This window comes from Schistocerca piceifrons, chromosome 3 (genome assembly GCF_021461385.2).
Source record: "Schistocerca piceifrons isolate TAMUIC-IGC-003096 chromosome 3, iqSchPice1.1, whole genome shotgun sequence".
Classification (NCBI taxonomy): domain Eukaryota; kingdom Metazoa; phylum Arthropoda; class Insecta; order Orthoptera; family Acrididae; genus Schistocerca; species Schistocerca piceifrons.
In genome coordinates this window covers 310,573,520-310,598,085 of record NC_060140.1, presented here as the reverse complement: position 1 = coordinate 310,598,085, position 24,566 = coordinate 310,573,520, and the positions used below count along the sequence as shown (strand labels likewise).

General features: G+C 42.8%; 1 protein-coding gene across 1 annotated transcript in view; it reads left to right on the top strand.

Moving 5' to 3' along the window:
- LOC124788619 (sialin-like) overlaps positions 1-24,566 on the top strand; it is a 79,125-nt gene that overhangs the window by 41,945 nt on the left and 12,614 nt on the right. The window contains exons 6-7 of the mRNA XM_047255888.1: positions 3,077-3,229; positions 18,918-19,241. Of these exons, the coding sequence (XP_047111844.1) occupies positions 3,077-3,229; positions 18,918-19,241 (477 nt within the window). The remainder of the gene's footprint in view (positions 1-3,076; positions 3,230-18,917; positions 19,242-24,566) is intronic.

Sequence of the window (24,566 nt, the reverse complement as noted above, 5' to 3'; positions counted from 1 at the left end):
TTGTTTGTTCAACTTCTGTGACTGTCCTGTTTAATTATGCCCATTCTTCTTCAACTGCGTATTTTTGTTTCATTATCCCAGTACCTACCACCTTAAGGAACCTCAGACGCATATCTTCATTCTTCAGTAGTTCAGTACCTCTTTTCGCACTGATTCTTCGGGACGATTCTGTTAAATTTCAGGCTACTCTTCATCATTTTTAAATTTTGATCCGAGTTTATATCTTGTCTGAGCATACTTTACGATATCTGATTTCAGAATGTTTGTCTGACTGTGAGGTAATCCAGCTGGAATATTTCCATGTCCTTTGGCCTTTTCCAACTAAGTGAAAATTAAAAATATACACGATAATCCCTTGGCACAGGAGGGTGCGATTGGAAAGGAAATGTTATTATTAGCTATGTTCACATAAACCCCCCCCCCCCACCCGATGAATGCGGAGTTGGTAAACAGAATAAGGGAAAGACCCAGAAAAGTACATATAAGCACCAGATCCCTTGCCTAACTCCGTGTTCTACTAGCTAACTGCATGAATTCATTTAGAAAAACAAGACTAACTCGAATCAAAGGACTTTGCGGTTTCCTCGTCACAAAGCATAGACATGCAGTTCATCCATACCATGGTTCGAAAAACATGATGGCATCTCTTCCTCTGACAGTCCAAGATGAGGTTCCCCTCTAGAGATCCAGGATGAAATTTGTACGAATAGCTGCTCTCCTTCTCAAAATGAGGCTGGTTCTGCCAGCACCAGATTCTTATTAGCCAGTCGCTGTGGACCTTCCAAGTACCAACCAATGATAAATTTATGACAATAGCAACAATCTCCCTCCTCGTAAATAATCGGCTGTGATTAACTAGTGATTCACATTTCCCTTTCAGAATGGGACAGAAAGCAAAAATTCTGCGAGTCTTCCCACTACGAGAATACTTTTTGTGAACCAATCCGGAAACGAACTCCCCTACAAAATTCAATCATCGATTACTACTGCTGTCCTTTGCGTCCAACAGATACTTAATCACCCTGAATGTGTCGTGTTTTCCCATCCACCTACAGATCTCTATCTTTTTGGAAAGCATTCTTTACGCTGCTTCTGAAAATGGAACTTTATAACTTTCCGAAAGCCGCCTCCAGCACTCTGTAAGGCACTTACCGAAACGTGAGGCCCGTCCCTGGCACCACTTGTTCGTTCAGTGTGTGCGTGCCCCAGGACTGTATTTTCAGCGAGGATCTGTTTCGCGACTCACCTAAAGTCCTCAGGCCCTCGCAGTCAGCCGCCAGTCACAGTTTTCAGAGAAACATTACACATATATTTGACTATAAAGAAATGAAATGGAAAAATACTTATTAGATTGGCGATAACTGGCGTTAGTTTCAGCTACGTCCACATTTTCATGCATCACTAGTAATTTGCGTTGATTTGGCAATTCTAACACGAATACTGGGTTATTACTTAGGTTATTGGGCAGTTTTAGGAAAAATCTGTTCCGTAAAATTACTACTCAGCCCATGTTTTCCTATATCTGTCTCCTATTCCTCTCCCTACCACAGTACGCCAGTCGCTCATGATTATTAGATTTTTGTCTCTCTTTATACCCTGAATTAGCCGTTCAGTGCCCTCATATGTTTTCTCTAGCTCTTCATTTTCTGCTTGTGGTGTCGGCATGTATATCCGAACTATTGGTATTGGCAGTTATTTGCTGCCGATTATGATGAGAATAATCCTAAAACTGAAATGTTCACAATAACTCATTCTCTGCGCCACCATCCTATTCATAACGCATCCTACTCATGTTATACCGTTTTCTGTTGCTGCTGAGATTATGCTACATTCGTCTGATCAAAAATTCTGACCATTTTTTCGTTTCACTTTATTGACCACACTGTATGTAGGTTGAACCCTTGCATTTCCATTTGCAGATTTTGTAACTTCCCTTCCACGTTGAAACTTCTAACATTCCACTCTCTGTCTCGTTGTATGTTACTCTTTCGTTGGTCGTTTATTCTTTTTCTCTCCATTTGCAGTCCTCTCCAGGAAATTCGGATGGAGTACTAATCCAGAATCGTTTACCAAAGGAGAGATCATCAATTACACGCCACATGTCCAGTGAATACACATGAAGTACCTTTATCGCAGTGATTTCCACTGTCTTCTTCATCCTCATGCCGTTGTTCTTTTAAGGCAGTTTCCCACCCCAAGGTCTAGAAGGTTCCATGAACCTTTGTCCTTTTATCCACTGTCTTTGACAAGGCCATTGATAGAACAAGGGTGATTCCTTCAAAATTAAACAGTGCTGTGATCCAACTCGTTACCCGTGTCGGTTTGACTAGTAGTTAATGAAACTATCCCTAGACCACAGCGACGAGGAGTAAACTGCCCCTCCTTTGGTAGCGTCGGCAGTTCGTGTCTCGGCACTGAAGCCTTCATAACATCGTTGCTAGAATGCAACTGTTATCGCGTTTTAGTGTATCTGAAAATGATTTAAAAATGTGTTTTTTTGTAAGACGATTCTGGCTTCGCTCATTGGTACTAATTTGGGATCCTGTTCCATTCAGTAGTATCGTTGACTGTCTTTGGACTTCTGTGCCATCAACTTAGCGCCAGTTTTACAGAATTATCACCGTCAAAAATCGACAAGGAATGCAAAGTTCCACAGGCTATACCTCCGGCCATATAGCTGGTGAATCTAACTAAACAACAACTAAAACATTGTATCGGCAAAGCTGGTGGTACAGTACACAAATAATAAAAAAGAAAACGTTAATCAAAAACACATTTTTCCTTTTAGTAGTATACTGTTTTATTTGTTGCCTGCGTACCAAAGTGATAGTTTGATTCCTTTCGCGCTGCATATGTGATTTGAACTGCTTTATAATGATGATCATTAGGTGATTACTGGACACTTAATTCCACAATATCACTGCCTTGCACCAGTTCAAGAAGACAGGGTCATAATTTCTCTCTTGATTATCATTTCACTGCTCGTTTGGTTTAGCAAGCTGTTCGTGCAGTAGTGCTTGAGCAATGTAGTATGTTCAGAAGGAGTAATGTGTGCACTATGTTTCTGATGTTGCAGCAAAAGCTGCCCGTGCCCTGGAGAAGCTTGCTGTCGACGCCAGCTATCTGGGCGCTGGTCGCGTACTTCGTAACTTACGACTGTACCTTCTACCTGTTTCTCTCTTCGCTGCCGCTCTATATCGCCGACATCTTGCACTTTGATGTGGAAAGTGTAAGTATAGGAAACTTCTACCAGTGTTCTTAGCGTAAACACACTTTCAGTGACACATACGCTGAGGTGACAATAGTCGTGGGGTAGCGATATGGACATACACAGATAGCGGCGGTATAGTGAGAACACTAGGTATAAAAAGGCAGTGATTGCGGAAATTACGTATTCCTAAATCCACAATGTCAAGAGAGCGGTCAGAATACCAAATTTCAGACACTGCCTCTCACCGCAGACAACGCTGTGGTCCATGGCCTTCACTTAACGACCTAGAGCAATGGCGTTTGCTTAGAGTTGTCAGTGTTAACAGACAAGCCACACCGCTTGAAATAACCGTAGAAATCAATGTGAGACCTAGGGTGCACTTATCCATTGGGACAGTGGGGTATGTAAATGTCGTGTGACTAGGGAATCCTATCGGGTAGACCGTTCGCCGGGTGCAAGTCTTTCGATTTGACGCCACTTCGGCGACTTGCGCGTCGATGGGGATGAAATGATAATGATTAGGACAACACAACACCTCCGACCCAGCCAGGAATCGAACCTGGGTCCTTAGGATTGACATTCTGTCGCGCTGACCACCTTTTTTTCCGTTGTTGTTCGGTGTATTTGGTCGTAGCGGACGTCACAACACATCCAATGAAGTTAGTTGTTGATACTTTCACTCAGTTTTTTTTTTTATTTCAGAGACCAGCCTGGTCTCTGACCGAACACGCTGAGCTACCGTGCCGACGGCACTCACCTACCGGGGGCGGACCATGACAATACAGTGAAATTTGGCGTTAATGGGCTCTGGCAGCAGATGACCGACGCAAGTGCCTTCGCTAACAGCACAAAATCGCCTGCAACACCTCTCCTGGACTCTTGACGACTGGAAAACTTTGACCTGGTCAGATGAGTCCGGATATCAGTTGGTAAGAGCTGATGGCAGAGTTCGAGTGCGGCGGAGAGCCAACGAAGGCATGAACCCAGGTTGTCAATAAGGCACAGAGCAGGCCGATGGTGGTTTCATAATGCTGTGCGCTGTGTTTACATGGAATAGACTTGGTCGTCTGGTCCAACTGAACCGATCACTGGAAACGGTTATGTTCGGCTGCTTGGAGACCATTTTCCGCCGTTCATGGACTTCGTGATACCAAACAACGATGGCATTTTATAGATGACAGTGTGCATTGTCACAGGGCCACAGTTGTTCGCGGCTGGTTTGGAGAACATTTCGGATAGTTCGAGCGAATGGTTTGGCCACCCAGATAGCCCGACGTGAATCCCATCGAAAACTTATGAGACGTAATCAAGAGTTCAGTTCGTGCACAAAATCCCGCACCGGCAGTACTTTTGCAATTATAGACGGCTCTAATCGCAACATGGCTCAGTATTTCTGCAGAGGAATTCCTGCTTATTTTTGAATCCGAGTCACGTCGAGCTGCTGCACTACTCCGGGAAAAGGAGGTCCGACTTGATATTAGGAGGTTTCCCATGACTTTTGTCACCTCCCTATACATCCACATTGGTTCATATTACAACTGCTGGTGACCGGTTCTTTTTTGTTAACATTCTGTCCTTATCGAATTCATTAGTTTCTCTTCTTACATCTCTAGCGAAACTATGGTCAGTCATTGGACAGCAAATGATTGGAGAAAAGAAAAAAAAGATCTCTTCTTGACAGTGACATTTTTAGACGTTGTCAGTTTATAAATCAATGTACACTGTTCAAAGATACTTCAATGAATATATTCAACCCACAAATGGGGTTCCGAAAGATTCCAAAACTCTTTAAGGTACCAATTACCTTACATGTGCAAACGGCTGGAAGTCAAAGGGTCCAAATTGGATCTCAGTATCGTAAATTCTACCCTTCGTGGTTTGTATGCATGTGGCAGCGCTGGACACAGTTTGTATCACCTTACTAGAGAGGGCGTTGTCGCTGAGCCTTCCGAATCAGTTGTGTGTGCAGAAGAAACTTCAGCTGGTCCCGCCTATACAGAAGGACGGTGATGCACAATGGAGAAGACAGTCAAAAGTGTTTGACCGTAGTCACAGACCAACACGACATGAGGTTTGTAGATTCTGAAAGAGATATCGCCAAAATACATTGACGAGCGAAAACATTATGACCACATGCTTAATAACTTGTTTTTCCGTCTTTGAAACTAAAAACACCACAGATTCTGCGTGTCAGAGATCCGATATTTTGTTGGCGGATTTGTGGAGGTATGTGGCATTAGACGTCTATGCACAGGTAATGTAATTCGCGCAAATAACGGGCCGCTGATTTGCGTGAACGGTGATGGTGCCCGCTAGCTACCCGGATGATTTCCATGGCATTTACATCAGGCGAATTTGGTCGCCGTAACATCAACGTGAGTTCACTATAATACCGCTCAAACCACTATAGCACTGTTCTGGCTCCGTGACAATTATACTCCTGAAAGATGACATCGCTGTCGGGGAAGATATAAAGCATGAAGGGATGTAGGTGGTTCGCAACTGTCAGCGTGTCTTCGATTACTTCCACAGGTCCCATGCAGGAGAATGTCTCCCATAGCATAATTCTGCTCCCATCATCCTGCGTCCATGGCGGACTGCACCTTTCGAGCCAACGTTCAACTCGATGACTGTGTTTGCAGAGACGACCATCGATCTAGTGTATAAAAAATGTGACTCACCTGAAGAGCCGATACGTTCCCATTGATCGACGGTCGTATCCCGATGGTCCGTGCCCAATGCAATCGTAATTCACGATGTTGTTGGGTCAACGTGTGAACACGTAGGGGTGGTCTGCTGCGGAGCCCCATTTTCAACAATGTACGATCAACAGTGTGCTCCGAAACACTTGTGCGTGCACCAGCATTGTGCTCTTCCTGCAGAGATGCCAAAGATGATCATCTACCCTACTTTGCAGAGCAGAGATGCCTCCGAACGCCATGTTCTATGAAGACTTGTGGACGTCCAACCATTTACGCCTAGTAGTAGTTCCACTGTTCTTCTACCTCTTTCCATAGATGCTCACGACAGAAAGACTTGAACATTCGACCAGATTCGTCGTTTTTGAGATGCTCATTTACAGGCTCTGCGTAGAACCTGCCCTTTGTCATAGTCGCTTATCTCAACGGATATACCCATTTGGAGCACCTAATCTTCGCTAGGGCGATCCCCCGATCGTGTCTGCTCCGCTTACATACTTTTGTGCCCGCATCGGCACGAGGCAGCATCCAACGTCGCGGTGGACAGTGGTAATGAGGTCTTGGCTGTTCAGTGTAAGTATTATTCTGCAATATTTAAAGAAGAAACATTTTTTTGCATCTGAACGTCTCAATGAGCGTGCGCACAGATGGCTTGAAATAAGTGTAACTGTAGTCATTAATAAATAATCGAAGCAGCAGGACGAACAACTTCAATCTGGCCTATCGAACATGAGAAGATACCACAGACAATTTCTCAGGGCGCTGTGGGAGAGAGGCGATTTGGAGATTCCCCTACTGTGGAACACTTTATTTTCAGGCGTTATTTGGGGCACTCCATCTACTGTTGAAAGATCGCTCAAGATTTTAATTATTTGAATTCTGAGCATAAGCAATGCCGACCACCCCTTGTAGAAATTTGGTCCAGTCTCAATCGGACGCACCTCCATCTAAGAAACGGCGAGCTGTTCAGAAATACAGACTCACAACGTCAGCTCATAATCGATGCATCCCCCTGCGCTTGTCTTGCGTAATACCGGTACACGACTCACGCTCCAGTGTTCGTGAAGCACATTCCTTAAGTATTGCCTTTAAGGTGGACCATTTCATATTTTCGATCAGTAGCTGTGTAAACGCAGCTCTTACCTTTATAGCATGTTTAAATAAAAGCTAAAAATTACAAAAGTTGTTATTAGGTTACCCTGAGTGTCTGCTTAGCGTTTAGTGGATTGATTTCGATCTCTGTTCCTTATCTTCTGTAATAGTTGTTAGGATGTTAAGTTTTGCAGGCGTTCTTCTACTGGTGTAAGAAAATTCCTGTTCAGATTTTTAGCTGGGGGCGGCGGGCTCCAAGCTGTCTTTAATTTTTGCGAACAGCCAAAGGAAACGGTTTGTTAGCTAGCTCCAGCTGCTCATTTAGAATGTATCGGGGCGAATTGAGGGTGTGAATGTATGTTCCTTTTTCGTTTAGGAGGTCTCCTGGCTTCGTCAGTGGTAAGTAATATCTGTAAACTATCGTTGATGTTAGAAACAGAGTATCCATGTTGATTTACGTAAGTGGTGACTGCAAATTCATTTGAGTTTTTTAGCCTAAATGTACCCAAGTGTCCATGGTGTCTTGTATTAAAGCTTCAGCCGGTCTGCCCAGATAAAAGCTTGGGCAATTGTCTCAAACAATCTTGTGAATTGCTGATGTGTCGAGGCCTAAGCTGGTTGTGGAGTATCTGTTACATAAACTTTATTGAAATCAGCGCTGCCCCTACGCCGCGAAGAATAACGTTTTCCCTGTTATTGCATTCGGGTGAGGGAAGCAATATTGGCGTTATTTACAAGCAGACCCCTCTGGTAGAGTTGGAAACTGAAATCAGGAAAGTCAGCTGGAGATTTCGATCTAGAACACAAATCCAAGGTGCTTACTACTTACTGTACCTCATTGCTCAGACAAAGATAACATAATATGCACACATAGGGTCTGAAATTCGGGAATATAATGCAAAGTTTCGGTCTGCTTGCTTCAATATGCTTTACATCAGTCGCTTTATTTTGCCTGTACCCGCTTTCAGGCACCCCTCAATATGAGTAAATGTTAAATATAAATATATTGAAAACCTGTTTTCCAGACAGCTGTTTTTATTGTTTCATATGATGTTAAGTAACTGGTTTCAGAACATACAGTCCATTATCACGTGCTTACCATAGGACTTAAAACAGCCAAAAGAAAAATGTTACAATCTTTCTCATAGGACTGTAACTTTTTCCGGACAATTAAACCTGATTTCATGGATTTAATACGGAGCTATATTTTCTGATCCTTTTGTACTATAGAAGAGGAGATAATGAAGATAACTGTTTGGAAAATAGATTTTCTATACATCAAAATTTATTGAACTGCAGATACACAACACTTCGTCGCCAAGATTAAGTCCCTAAGTTTGAGCAATTTACTCACTTCTTATATAAAACAGTCTCTTAGATTTCACAGAAAATATATGATTTTATATCCAGAAAGAAACTGTCAATAATATTTTGGATTAAAGAAATTTCATTTAAGTATTTTAATGTCATATATCATCCACTGACAATTTTATTAGTTAACGAAGTATTTCGACCTCTGGTAGCTCATTTTCAGACTTAGCTTCCATTAAGTCGTGGAGTGTCTGTATTGTAGATAAATACTCGTAGATGCGACAACCATTGGGACTAATCTACCTAATTGTTTATAGCCCCGAGCGCATTGTAAAAATGGTCCTTGTATTTTGCACAGAATGGCATCTTATCTTCTGTTCCTCACATCACTGGCGCAGCTGGTAATTTGCTGTTTGGCTGGTTGATTGACCTTATTTTCCGGAAGGACTACGTGTCAAAAATGTGTGGATTCCGTATCATAAACGGAATAGGTAAGTTTATGAATTGTATCTATTTTTTGTGCCTAGAGCCTTTTTAATAGAATTTTTATCTACTTTCCTTTTTACCGAAAGTGACGCTGTGTAGTGGAGCAGCCCTGAATAATTATATTTTTATTCATTATTTTACTGTCCACAATGCTCTCGGGAATTCCTGGGCTTCAAACTCTCTTTCGGTAACCGACTGAGGGGACATAGTTGCTATTGATTTACTTAATTTCGTTAGATTAAGGCCCTAGGCCGTTTCTTACATTGGATTACGGCTCTAAAGAAAGAAATCCTTTTACATCCCATTTTTAATTAACTATCGTTATGATTATAATACTATTAATAATAATAATAATAATAATAATAATAGAAGCGGAAGGATGAACTGCACACATGACCACTCGGAATAACAGTAGGACAGAGTGTTGCACCTTGAGGATATTATACCTAGGAACACATGATGTTTCGTTGTCGGTGTCTCGGTCTAGTTACTGATTTTTACTATAACATGAAGAAATGCGCACTGGACACCACCATAAGCAATATCCGGTATTTTATACTGTATTTTTGTTGTTGTTGTGGGACATGTAGCATTTGTAAATTTATGAGTTCCACATATTTAAGTGCTGTATAATAAATTAAAGCTACTTGTTACAGAGTTTTATGGTGAGTAAAATTCTGTATATTTTTAAAACTAGTTGCATAAAGTGTGGACGTTTGAGCCATGCTTCCTTCGTCGTTCGACATGTTGTACCGTGAAACGGAAGAAAGTGCTCTACTATGGAACACGCGACATTTGCAAATAAACTAAGTTTTTGTAGTGTTAACAGCTTTCACTGTTTTGAAGATTGGAATTTGTGTTAGTTTCCAATAGCTTCTATTTCAAAATGTTTCTAACCTGTAAATGGCTTTTTATAACTCTCCTTATTAGTTTGGTGGGAATACTTCTTATTAATCTGATTTAACTTACTAGTTATTGCTTTGTAGTACACTATTGACGCAAACATAGGCTATTACGTGCAGTACTTACAAGATTTTCTAAAATGCAACACTATTAATTTTTATCGTGAATATTTGTTCCTAGACACATCACTATGATGTATTTTGGAACAGTTTTCCACGTTTTGAAAAACCTTACTTTTCCAGAGTAATTTTTGAAGTTTCAGGAAAAGACCGCAACGAACATCAATTGAGTTTTATAATTAAAAACGGAACAACAAAATTTAATGAACCTTCTATTGTAATGCGAAAGTCTGAAAAGTGTTCCCCTGATGGCTATAGTCTGTCCAAAATTCCTTTAGGATTGACACTTCGGCAAGGGCACATGGAGACGCCGAACAGATTTGCCACGTACCGCACGGAACACATGCGTAATCTTACATTTCATTCACTCGGGCTGTCAGGCAAACTGTTCACTTTATGACTATGGAAACTGCATCAATATGTTCTGGAAACGTTACAATAGTTTTGATTTTAGTTTAATTGCGCAACAAAGACGATATAAGGACAGTTTTCTCAAGACATGCGGGAAACTTTTCTTTATTGAAATTAGGCGAACACTTTATGCGAATGAACTCTTAAGAATACATCATATCATCATAAATTCGAAACCAGAACTCTGTCGGAGATCTCTAATGCGAAATAATTTGACTTAAATGTGACGCACAACGGTCCGTTTTCCAGTCAGTTACCTATCGGGCGCCTGTACCGTTTCGACAAGAGAAAATCATCGTTGTAGGTTTGTAATGAAACTGTTATTAATTTTTCTGATTCGCCTACTTAATTCTAACACAACGGAAAATAAGATTAAGTTTATTTATGACGGTGGGAAAACGTACTTTGAACAGGCCAACCTCTATTGTATGGCACGAAGAAAAGGGATACAAATAACAGGGTATCTGTATTACAGCAGTTATATTGTAAACAGTAACATTTATTTTGTGTTATAAATACTAAACTCCTGATATGAACTTCCTCTGGAATTAGTTGCTGTTAAGGCCTTCTTATTAAAATTTCAAAACTTACGAAGATATGATTTTAATACGTATGTGCTTACATAACTGCGCACGCCAGACATGTAACTGGATCCGCCTGTGCTCCATTTCTACTAGGATAATGGAAAATCTCCACTGATATCACTTTCATCGCTATGGAGGATTCTTGAAGTGTCGCTATAGCTGTCACTATCACTGTTGTCATTTACTTAAATTATCATCTCCTCCCGTGAAATTTCCAACAGAGCTCCATTCTGCCATGCTCTTTCCATGATTCTCTGCGTACGCTTGACGGCTGTCTTCCAATTATCAGTGGCGACGCTCCTGTCAGCTTCTCTTGTGAATGCTTCGACTGCAGAAAGGGTAGATTTATTATTATTCCTGGGAAAGCAACCTTTAATTTGGGCCTATGTCAACTCTGTTGGGTTGAAATGGCAGTGGTAAGGCTGTAGCCTAACGACTGCATGCCAGTTCGTCGATTGTGGCTTGTGGAGAGATATTTTTTCCATAAGATCCACCTCTTTAAAGTCATCACTTATATCGACTTTATTAAACCGAAGCCAATCAATGATCCTTTCGGTTTGCCGTGGTATGTGTCTTGTTAATAACAAATGAGTGTTAAAGAGCGTTGTGTAGCACAAAAAATGGTTCAAATTGCTCTGAGCACTATGGGACTTAACATCTGATGTCATCAGTCCCCTAGAACTTAGATCTACTTAAACCTAACTAACCTAAGGACATCACACACATCCATACCCGAGGCAGGATTCGAACCTGCGACCGTAGCGGTCGCGCGGTTCCAGACTGAAGCGCCTAGAACCGCTCGACCACACTGGCCGGCAATTACTCTTATATATGTTTCACATCATAATATATGTTGGAATATAACACAGAGGAATACGTAACATGTGCCACTTTCTCCACCAAGACTAATCTTAATGCATGTGAAAGTATGCAAACATGGATCAGAGATAATGTTTCCTTCAAACACAAAATCCGCGACGTCCTTCCCTCCCTGGTTTATCAAGTTACGACCATCTGCACAGACCTGGTGATAGTTAGTCCATCAGCAGTGGCGAGGATCACCATCTGTGAACCCCGTCTCAAACTTCTCCTATTTATATTCCCATGACCTTCGAAGAACTTGTAGCCTATTTCGCCATAGACAGAAAGGACGTGAGGTAACAGTAAATAACAACAGTATTCGCGCCTTCACTTTTTGCAGCCAAGTGTTTCAATCTACAAGAGCAGCAACTTTCGGAAACTCTGAGCGGCATCTGACGAGTCCCCCTGAGTGGCAGAGAGAAGGAAGGGGCTACATATGCGTCCAAAAGGGAGTCGCTGGACTCGATAAATGGTACTTTCAGTAGTAATGATAAATTATTCTCTGCCAGTGTTAATGGTACGATACCAGAGAAATACGTTAGGGTGTAGACGAAATCTCATTAGTATTGTATTCGTGTTAGGAGATTAACGCCAATCTCAAATAGATCACTGAATGAGGGGCATTCTCTTCGAGTGAAGGTCCGTAGAAAACAATGCACCATTTAACATTTTCCCATCTGTCCTTTGTCTGCAAGTTGTGGGGCATATAAAAAACATACCTTCTGGTTGCTGAGGTGAGACCATTTCTCCATACTCTTTCTAATCTTGTCTACCACCTGCACTTCGTAGACTCACTTGATACTCTAATTGCGTAGGCTTCCGTGGCCCGAGACAGCTGACGTATCAGTATTATGGGTATGGTACCACATCATTTTTTTAAAAATCTATTACGTTTCGGTCACGGTTACAGTATCCATCAGTGTCTACCGGTAGACCTAGAAGAAGATCATAGTAAGTGTAGCCAGAACGTTGGTTAAAAAAAAAAAAGTGTGTGAAATCTTATGGGACTTAACTGCCAAGGTTATCAGTCCCTACTCTTACACACTACTTAATCTAAATTATCCTAAGGACAAACACACACACCCATGCCCGAGGGAGGACTCGAACCTCCGCCGGGACCAGCCGCACAGACCATGACTGCAGCGCCTTTAGACCGCTCGGCTAATCGCGCGCGGCAACGTTGGTTTCACCAGTAACAGTTTTTTTACTGCTACTGCGAGACCCAGAAAAAAGGCTACTGTAACCGTGGCCGAAATGTCGGTTTCACCAGTAATAGTTCTTTGGAAATAACCAGCAAAGTTTTACAAGTATGTCAGTTCTTGATACTGTTCTTCTCAGATCTTCTTTCCAGTGATATTAAATGAATCAGGAATATTGTTAGGTACGAAGGGTATTTGCTGCCGCAGCAGGCGAATAATGCGTCGCTGGCCTTCTAGGCCATAAGATGTGTGAAATTCTTCCAGTAGTACAGAATGTCTTAGCCTTATAGGAAGATCTTCATCCGGATTTATTCCTATGGAGGCTAGGTTGCAGAAGCTTTAGCAGGTATCTTCAGAGTGTTTAAATACGCTGTTGAGTAGCTTTTACATTTACATTAACGGTTGATAAATATCTAATCGTTCTCCTAAGGTCTTAAAACAAGTGATAGATATTGGGGTATCGTACTGATCTATTTTACAGTACTGGTCTGCGCGTACAAGTGATTCGATATGAAGATCCAGTTCGTGTCTAGGATCAGATAGCTGTGATTTTCGTGTCTTTCTCAGTATTTCTGGATCTTAAAGAAATGTTAAGTGTTGCGGTAAGCAATGTGTACTCCGTAGGGTAGTAAGAGAGATTTGTTCATTGTTATACAGTCTTCACAGGTTTAATGTAACAGCACGACCTGAATCTGATCTGAAGTAATAATTCTCGAAGGCGTGGACTGTCAGCGGTTAATACAATGTTTTTAACTTCAGGCTGTCACTCAATGGTTTTCTGATAAAACTGAATTGACTGCCATCATACAAACACAGCGGTCAACTTACTCAAATCTTTACGTTCTATGATGCGTATACGTGCGGTTTGAATACACATTGACGAAAACAAAAATCGAAAGAAATGGCTCTGAGCACTATGGGACTTAACATCTATGGTCATCAGTCCCCTAGAACTTAGAACTACTTAAACCTAACTAACCTAAGAACATCACACAACACCCAGTCATCACGAGGCAGAGAAAATCTCTGACCCCGCCGGGAATCGAACCCGGGCGTGGGAAGCGAGAACGCTACCGCACGACCACGAGCTGCAGTAAAAAAAAAAAAAAAAAAAAAAAAAAAAAAAAAAAAAAAAAAAAAACGAATCATCAAAAAATAATTAATGTAGAGTAATGAACTTTCGGGATACATTTGTCTAGGTAACATATTAAAGTAATAATTAAACTGATAAACATTGCAACAACAATGCGCGAGATAAGCCATTGCAAATGTGCCTTAGTAAACGGTGCGACCGCCAGAATGTTGAACGCAAGCATCCAAAAGAGCATGAATTGTGCTGCACATACGTCAGATATCAGTTTGTGGGATGGAATTCCGTGCCTGCTACACTTGGTCCGTCAATACAGGGACGGTCAATGCTGTTTGTGGATGACGCTGGAGTTGTCGTCCGATGATGTCTCGTATGTTCTCGACTGGAAACTGATCTGGTGATCAAGAACGCCAGGACAACATGTCCTCACTCTGTAGGTAATGATGGGTTACAAAAGCGGTATGTGGAGGAGCGTCATGTGCTGGAAAACTCCGCATGGAATGTTGTTCATGAATGGCAGCAGAACAGGCTGAATCGCCAGACTGTTACAAATACGCGGGCAGGGTGCATGGGATAACCACGGGAGTGCTCCTGCAGTCATACGAAATTGCACTCCAGACCATTACTCCTGGTGTAGTCCCGTGTGTCTAGCATGCAGAGTGGTTGGTTGCAGGCCCTCAACTACTTTCCTTGGAACCAATGCACTGCCATCACTGATACCGAAGCAGATTCTGCTTCCGTCAGAAAATACAACACACCACCACCCTGCCCTCCAACTAGCTGAAGTCCCAAATCGCGGTGGATTGGGGTCAGTGGAAAGCACGCTACAGGGTGTCTGTCTCGAAGCTGTCCTTGACGTAACCGTTTTGTAACAATTCGTTGGGTCACTGTGTTGCTAACTTCTTCTCAAACTGCTGCTGCAGATGCGGCACGATACCTCAGACCCGTACGTCGAATACCCTCTCGGTAGTGCCAAGTGGCCGCTCGGAGTCCAGTTTTCTTGAGACCGTACATTCTCGTGAGTCCCGCTACCAGCAATGATGTACGCTGGCTACATTCCTGCCAAGTCTGTCTGCAGAATCGGAACATCCAACTTCTCGTAGCCATATTACACGACCCCAATCAAACTCTGTGAGGTGTTGATAATGGCGTCTTTGTCGCCTCAAAGGCAGTCTTGACGACCATCAACCCACCACGTCCAGTCTCAAATGCAACAAACGCTCACGACCATTAGAAGGTATATTTAAAGCAAACCTGACTTGCATTCTCATAATATGGCTACTAGCGCCTGTCTTACGCGACTGGTGCAAAATTTGAATAGACATCATGCATCAGATATAGAAACACGACTACCAACTTTATTTTATGTCGCACAACCCCTTCTTGGTATTGCGATTTTTTTTCCATCAGTATATTTCAAACTCAAATACACTGGAACACATTGTCAACCGAGGTAGAATTTGTGGGAGCTATGTGTGAGACACAACTTTCAGTTTTGGTGCAAATGAATTTGTGACGGTTCTTTCTACAACAGAAACAAAAGAAGTTTCCATACTTTGCACGGATATTAAGTTCTTGAACGCGAATGAACCACAGAAAACAACGGTTATTCGAGTGTAATTTCGTGATATGTTAATCAGTATTTGCCATAATCTTACAACCTTATTGCTAATGAACTACTTGTTGACAGAACATAAGGTACGTCTTTTGTTTTCTGAACTTATTGGTTCGGGATGACAATGAAATGCGGCTGCAGAAGTGTTGTAACCCATGGAATTAAATTATTTTCTGACGATATGCGCATAAGTGCCGTACGAACTTCCTTGTCCAAATACATTAACTATAAAATGTTGCGTTCCTACAGTTGCTTCCGATATACGGGAATTGTTCAGCGCTTGGATACGTCTTCGGGGGATGCGCCAAGTATCGGCGGCGCGAATACGCGCCTTTATACATTAACATTTTCACCCAGCGGCAGCAGGCCCTGAATACGTAGGTTGCAGTCTATGAAAGTGGCTCTCAAAATTTCTGGAGATGCGATCCGAATGGTTTCTATGTCAATCCACAACGATCCACGTCAGCCTACTTGAGAATTGGCAAATGTGATGAACTGTGGTTATTTCACCATCGTGCGATATTTGCATGCACTGGGGAAGGCCCAAAAATCGGATGTGTGGCTACTGCTTGCGCTAAACCAAGAATCACAAAAATCAGCGGGTAGCCATATGTGCATCACTGCTTGCTCATCAGCTCGGTCATGAACTACACCGACCATTCATATACTGTATCGTTACTCGTGACGAGAAATGGTGTATTTATGCTAACATAAGAAAATTAATGGAATGGTTGAGCCCAAACAAAGCAGAAGTCCCCATACAAAATCCTGAGCTCAGCCAGAAAGGCAATGTTATGGATATGATGGAACAGCGACAGTGTAGTATACCACGAATTGCTTCCCTGAGTTGTGACCATCACTGCTGACATTTATTGTCAGCAAGTGAGACGTCTCGCAGATGCAATCCAAGAACAACGACCAGGAAGACTGCATTGGGTGAAGCTGCTCCACAATAAAGCCGGCCTGCATTCTGATAGAGTGACAAAAAACTCTATACAGGAATCGGGTTGGGAAGTCATTCCGCACCCAGATTTCGCTCTCAGACTTCCATCTTTTCCGCCCTCTGTCGAACAACTTTCAAGGAATTTTCTTTCGAGATGAAAATGTGCACCGAACATGGCTCGCCGTGTTCTTCACTTCAAAACCACGTGATTCTACGGTCGTGGAATCGAGAAGTTACCTAGCTTTGGCAGAATGTTGTAAATAGTGAAGGAGAATATGCTATTGATGACTAAAGTCTCTGTTATGTGCACACTAATTAGTCAGAACATTATGACTACCGACCTACTATTGATACAAGCCCGTCCAAGCGATAGCAGCGTCACCTGGCAAGTATGACCGCTAGTCAGACACATGCACGGTGCATGAGGTATCGGTGAGCGTGCTGCCGTGTGTAGAATGGCGAAGGAGCGCCATCTACCTGAGTTTGACCAGGGTAGATTGTGATGGCCTGGAGGCTCGGCACGAGCATTTCGGAAATTGCTCGACTTGTCGAATGTTTGAGGAGTGCTGTGGTGAGTGTCTTCAACAGGCGTGTCGAAACCAAGGTGAACCAAGGTCCAGATTTCGTGGGGTGGGGCGGCCACCCCTCGTTACAGATGTCTGACGTCGTAAGCTGAGTAGACTGGTAAAACAGGACAGGTGGTGAACTGTGACAAAACTAAGATCAGATTTTAATGCTCGGCAGAGTAAAATTGTGTCAGGACACACAGCGCACCGAACAGTCCTAACGATGGGCCTCCACAGCCGATGATCCATGCTAGTGTCAGTGTCAACACCATGACATCGGCAATTACGACTGAAATGGGCACGTGACCATCGAAACTGGACGTTTGTGCAATGGCAAAAGGTTGCATGATCTGATGAATCCCAATAGCTTCTTCGTCATGTCGATTAGAAGGGCGCGAATCCGTCGTCTTCCAGAGGAACAGCTCCTTGACACCTGTACTGTGGGTCGGAGAAAAGCTGGCGGTGGCACCATTATGTTCTGGTGAACATTCACGTGGGCTTTCATGGGTCCAGTTGAACTCGTGCAGTGCACCATAACGGCCAAGGACTATCGTATACTGGTTGCAGACTACGTACACTCCTGCTTGAAGATCAGGTTTCCCAACGGCAGTGACATTTTTGAACAAGATAGTATGTCATGTCATGAGGCGAGCAGTGTGGTGGACTGGTTCCAGGAACACATTAGTGAGTTCCATTTGATGTGCTGGTCCCCCAACTCGCCGGATCTGAACCCGATTGAACAGATCTGTGATGTGTTGAATCTGGCGTCAGAGTGCATCGACCCTTCCCCAGATTTTATGGGAATTAGGTGCCCTTAGTGTGCAGATGTGATGCCAACTCCTTCTGGCGACCTAACAAAGCTTCATTGCTTCTATGCCACGACGCATCGCCGCTGTCATCCATTCCAAAGGTGGTTATACTGGCTATTAGGTAGGTGGTCATAATGTTCTGGCTGATAAGTGTATCAGTCGTGTTTATTAAACTTACTGAAAAACGCTGCGAACTTATGTAACAATCTAGTATCTTACAGAAATAAAACAGGATCTAATCAAGTTAAAATCTTCTGGGTTATTAGGTCGCGACATGTTTCTTCTAAAATGTTCGATGTTTCGACCCCTCTGCTGGGATCTTCCTCAGGATCTTTTGGTGTCCAAAAGATCCTGAGGAAGATCCCAGCAGAGGGTTCGAAACGTCGAACATTTTAGAAGAAACATGTCGCGACCTAATAACTCATAAGATTTTAACTTCAGTGACAACGACCACGGAAGCTTGCAGAGTTACATAGGATCTAATCAAGATGGTCCGGTGCTTGTGGTCTCGCGGTAGCATTCTCGCTTCCCGAGCATGGGGTCCCACGTTCGATTCCCGGCGGGATCAGGGATTTCCTCTGCCTCGAGGTGACTGGATGTTGTTGTGTCGTCTTCATCATCATTATTCATCCTCATTACGGTTGGAGGAAGGCAATGGCAAACCACCTCTACTAGGACCTTGCCTAGTATGGCGGTGCGGGTCTCCCGCATTGTTTCCCTACGCTCTGTCGTGGGGTATGGGACCTCATCATCATCATCAATCAAGATGACACGTAAGTGTCCACACTTGTTTGGGTAAAGAAAAAAATACGTTGCATTTGGGGAAAACCCCAGCTGAAGATTAGTATGACAGTTCTACTGTGCACTAGTTATGTCAGGATAGGCTTGTACCTTTTTACATAGAAGGCTAAATTTTTTGGGTAGAGAAGTTTATAATTTAGCAATTGGAAGCGGTGAATGAAGTAACTATGAAGGGGCCATCTACAGTGTACAATTAAGTAATCATACTCACCGCCAGTTCACTTGTACTGCGACTCTGCATGCTGTGTCAAGTAGCTGGCAGAAGAGCGGAGCCAGCTACAGCGGCCTACTGCACGCAGGTCTGTTGGTTCCCGCGGTGGCGCTGGTGGCGGTGGCGCTGGTGGGCTGCGACTCGGCCGCTATCGTGGCGATGCTGGCGCTGAGCGGCTTCTGCATGGCCTCTCACTGCACCGGCATCTACATGAACATGCAGGCCATAGCGCCCAACTACGCTGGCACCATCGTCGGTTTCGTCAACACCTTCGCCAACATATCGGGCATCATCGTCCCGTACATCGTTGGAGCCGTCACAAATGCAAATGTACGTCACGTCACCATCACTTGTGTTAAGTAGGAATAGCGTAGCACCTAGCTCACAGTGTACTGCCTTCGGGAAAGAAACTGAAAATAACGTTAGGGCAGGTTAAGGAACGTGGATTTGAGCAATATTTGTCAAATTACCGTAGTTCGAAAATGCAGCATTGTGAAGCCTTGGCTACGATACGGCAGTCAGTCAGCGACGAACGTACGAAAATGCCAGCATTTGATCTACCTTGCCCCTGTTGTACTAAAGAGTGCAGTTAGTAGTTAAATTAGCTCAAGGTCTTTGTTTAAGCTGAACAGCAAAACCAAGAAACCTATAATTACTATCCACAGTTGCTTCTATTAGAAGCGATGTTATGCATTACTTTTTGTAAAACCATGGTACAAGTACTGCAGTGCCATTAATTTCCACAAAGTTGATATTGTTAAAGAAATTATTGGTGCATGTCTGAAGAAGTCATAGGTTGGCATAAGTGATTGTTGACCACTGAATAGCCGCCCTTCCGCAATGGGGCATTTCTATCTGTGATTATATGGAAAAATCCTTTTCAAAATGAGGTCCCTTGGATTGCTCTTACCTTATTATCACATTTTTTCTTTGCATTACCCATAATTTGCAGACAGAAACAATTTCTTAACTGTACAGTTTGTTTTCCAGTATACTGCAGCAGGCACTCAGAAGCATTTTCTTTCCAAGCATGTTTAGTTCAGTCAGTACATAAGGAATCCTTATAGTCTCACTTTGCTGTCTGTTAAGACCACTTTTTTCCAGTACCGTGTATGGGTAACAAGTTAAAAATTATGTCGTGTACTGGGATCTACAGTCCCCTGGCGGTGTGAAAAATTTAAACTTGTAAGTCAATGAAATCAAAAGATACCGCCGTATCTGTCACATATTTTGAGACTTGGAGACTCACTCATCAGTATCTATACATGTTGGACCTGGTGGTCTAGCATAAAAGTATGCGTCTTGAGATTAATAGGTCAAGAGATTGACTCTCGTTCGGATCACGGATTTTTGGATCGTTTCACCCTAGCCTTCACCTATCAACGATGTGACGATTCGTCATGAACAACATGTGGTTCGGATTCTACGTTAAACAGTAGGTCCCGTTTCCCCGATTAGAAAACTCAGATAGTTTAGGGACACGTAAGTCGCTGAAGCGGCGCCCAATAGAAAAGACTTGCACTAGGTCATTGAGCCACAAGAAATGATGATTATTGTTATCTATATACATAATTAAGTTTGTATGGAACACTCACAGTGCGAGTCCTACCCGCACTTGTCCAGTTTTTTATGCACAGATGCAGACAGATTTTTGACCTGTAATAATATTATAATTTTTATTGTATCCACTGGCTGACATCAGCAGCGACTTTTCAAATGAGATAAGATGTGTAACTCGGTTATCTTCAGTTCCATTAAGAGTATATCCTTTTGTCAATAGTGCATTTTATAGTAACATAAGTTAATAATAATTATACATTTCTTAGTATTACACACAAAGAGCAGCAGTACTTTGTATAACAACGTCTTCTAAGGAGGTGGCAGCACACAGTGCCTATCTAGTATAAGAATACAGAAAGGCTCGGTGCTTAATTCGTGAATTGTTCATTTTTTCCATCTGCTACTCGAGAGTGAAATATGGCTGACTTTGATATCAGGTTTCGCCTAGAGCTTGCGTCTCACTTTGGTGGTCTACATCTACAAACTTGCTTCCCTCTTGTAATGGGATGTGTGAGCGATATTGTGCACATACTATTTGGACACCTATTACTAGCTTTTAGGATGAAATGTGTCTACCGATGGAAACACACACTCTATTTAAATAGAAAATAGTGACTAGAATTAGAAAAAAAATATTATTTTTCCATACTGTCACTTCCTTTGCAGAGAAAGATGGTTACACTGATGTATTCTTAAAAAAGATATCATGGATCTGCCATTGCTACATAGTCCGTATTTACAAAAGAAAGTCGTGATTGGCAGTAGAGAAACATCATGCACCTGTCTTTGCTATGCAGTCCATAGTTTAAAAAGAAAATCCTGACTGCCAGTAGAAAAAAAATTATTTTAAACAACTCCATTACTTACATTTTGTTACAAAGATGGAACTTCTGCTACCTCTGTCATCTAATTTCTGTCCCTTTTCCATTCAAAAATGGTGTGTGAAGTAATAAGATTGTCGATGCACCCCCACATTAACGCTAATACTTCAGATTTTGTAGTTGTGGCCATTTTGCAAGATACGTGTGGGAGGAAGTAAATGTCGCCTGACTGTTTCTAAAACTTATTTCCTCAGCTTTGTCACTGTAAACCTCTCCGTGGGACACAAGACCCCTCTTGTAGCATCTGCCACTGGAGTTTGTTTAGCACGTGTGTGCTCCACCGTGTTGGATCTTGTCTAGCTCTTCTATTAATATAACTTGGTAAGGGCCCAAAACTGACGAGCAAACCTCAAACAACGTCAAACAAATGTTTTGTAAGCCCTTTCTTTCGTGGACTGATTACATTTCTTTAAGATTCTTCTAATGGAGCTTAACCTGTCATCAGATTTTTCCCAATTTGTGTTTTATGTGGTAATTTCACTTTACATCAGTACAGATGGTACTTCCTGGTATTTTACGGTTGCTACTGTTTTTATTGATTTTTCATCAATATTGTAATCTTACAGTATTGGATTTCTTGGCCGACTTATGAAATTTACACTACATTTACTTACATTCAGTGTGACATTGTTATCTCCTTATAGACAACTGCAAATCTGCCATTCGATTCATGGAACTTCCGGTGTTGTCCACTGTATCTTATGTATTGTCACAGCTACTTCGCGGTTCTGCCACAACCAGCTAGTCATGTAACACGATTTAATAAAGATATGCAACTACCTAACATCAGCCAACGGCCTTGCACAGTGGTAACGCCAGTTTCCGTCAGATCACCAAAGTTTAGTGCTGTCAGACTGGGCTATCACTTGGAATGGTGATCCTCTGGTCTGCAGCTGGGTGCACTCAACACTTGTCAGGCAAACTGAGGATTTACTTCACTGAGAAGTAGCGGCTCTGGTCAAGTAAACTGATATACGGCCGGGATAGCAGTGTGCTGACCACATGCTCCTCCATATCCGCATCCAGTGACGCCTGTGGGATGAGGATGACACTGCGGCCGGTCGGTACCATCGGGCCTTCATGGCCTGTTCGGGTGGAGTTTAGTTTAGCTTAACTACCTAACCTCAAACCATGACTTCTGTGTTCAAGAAGATTACCAAGGAAATAAAGTGGTTGTAAATAATGATAAGGCAGTTGGAATAGACTGTTTAACATGCATGCGCTCCAGTTGTAGAGTGAAGAAAAATAAGAAAATTATTTGTCAACTGACAAGCCCAGGCATAAACAAAGATAACGATAATCACCTTATTGATTTTATAAAGTGTCCAGATATGCGACTATGCGGAAGTCTTACATTTTCCTTTGGTAAAGAACGTGGTATTACAAGACTGGAAGCTACAGCTTACAGCTACAGAATCGGTGGAGTGTCTCAACCTGTAGTAGTCTGTTTCAGTGTATGAGATGCTAACACATAGTATTTACAATATGTATTCTATCCCAATCACTTCTATGTGGTGTAAATTATTGAATAGCTTAACGAATAAATGTTGTGTTGTATTTTACAGTGCTCTGCAGTTTGTTCCAATAGGGACGAGACAAGTATTAAAAATGAGCTAATAATTTCTGAAATCATATCTGGAATAACAGCGATCATACACACATCATAAAAAGTTTTGCATCGTCCCGGTTTCCAGAACTCCTGAAGATGGAAGTTGGCTGGATATTTTAACACAGACACAGTCACTAAACCCACCCAAAGATGTAAACAACCATGCATGAGCAGCACCTGTTACACGGAGGGGGTCAGACAGCCGATCAGTTCCACTCATTCCACCAGGAAGGAGGTACACGGCTCGTGTTGTCTGTAGTTCAACCATGACTAGACGGTTAATACCGCGGTTAGATCACGTCCACATTGTCACTTTGTGCCAGGAAGGGCTCTCAACAAGCTAAGTGTCCAGGTGTGTCGGAGTGAACCAAAGCGATGTTGTTTGGACATGGAGGAGATAGAGAGAGGCAGGAACTGTCGACGACATGCCTCGCTCAGGCCGCCCAAGGGCTACTCCTGCAGTGGATGACCATTACCTACGGATTATGGCTCGAAGGAACCCTGACAGCAACACTACAATGTTGAATAATGCTTTTCGTGCAGCCACAGGACGTCGTGTAACGATTCAAACAGTGCGCAATAGGCTGCATGATGCGCAATTTCATTCCCGACGTCCATGGCGAGGTCCATCTTTGCAACCACGACACCATGCAGAGCGGTAGAGACCGGCCCAACAACATGCCGAATGGACCGCTCAGGATTGGCATCACATACTCTTCACCGATGAGTGTCGCATGTGCCTTCAACCAGACAATCGTCGGAGACGTGTTTGGAGGCAACCCGGTCAGTCTGAATGCCTTAGACACACTGTCCAGCGAGTGCAGCAAGGTGGAGGCTCCCTGCCGTTTCGGGGTGACATTATGTCAGGCCGACATACGCCGATGGTGGTCATGGAAGGCGCCCTAACGGATGTTCGATACGTGAATACCATCCTCTGAGCAATAATGCATATCGGCAGCATATTGGCGAGGCATTCGTCTTCATGGACGACAATTCGCTTCCCCATGGTGCACATCTTGTGAATAAGTTCCTTCAGGATAACGACATCGATCAACTAGAATGGCCAGAATGTTCTCCAGGCATAAACCCTATCGTACATGCCTAGGATTGATTGAAAACGGCTGTTTATGGACGACGTGACCCACCAACGACTCTGAGGGATCTACGGCGAATCGCCATTGAGGAGTGGGACAATCTAGGCCAACAGTGCCTTGATGAACTTGTGGATAGTATGCCACGGCCAATACAGACAAGCATCGATGCAAGAGGACGTGCTACTGTGTATTAGAGGTAACGGTGCGTACAGCAATATGGACCACCACCTCTGAAGGTCTCACTGTATGGTGGTACAATATGCAATGTGTGGTTTTCATGAGCAATAAAAAGGGCGGAAATGATGTTTATGTTGATCTCTATTCCAGTTTTCTGTACAGGTTCCGGAACTCTCGGAACTGAGGTGATGCAAAACTTTTTTTTGATGTGTGTGTATTGACAGGCGGTCCTTAGCACGTACAGCAGCTCCATACAACAACTCTACACGTCACCAATGGAGATACATACTGGTCTGAGGAGCGTCTATCTATAACAAACTGTTACTAAATAATA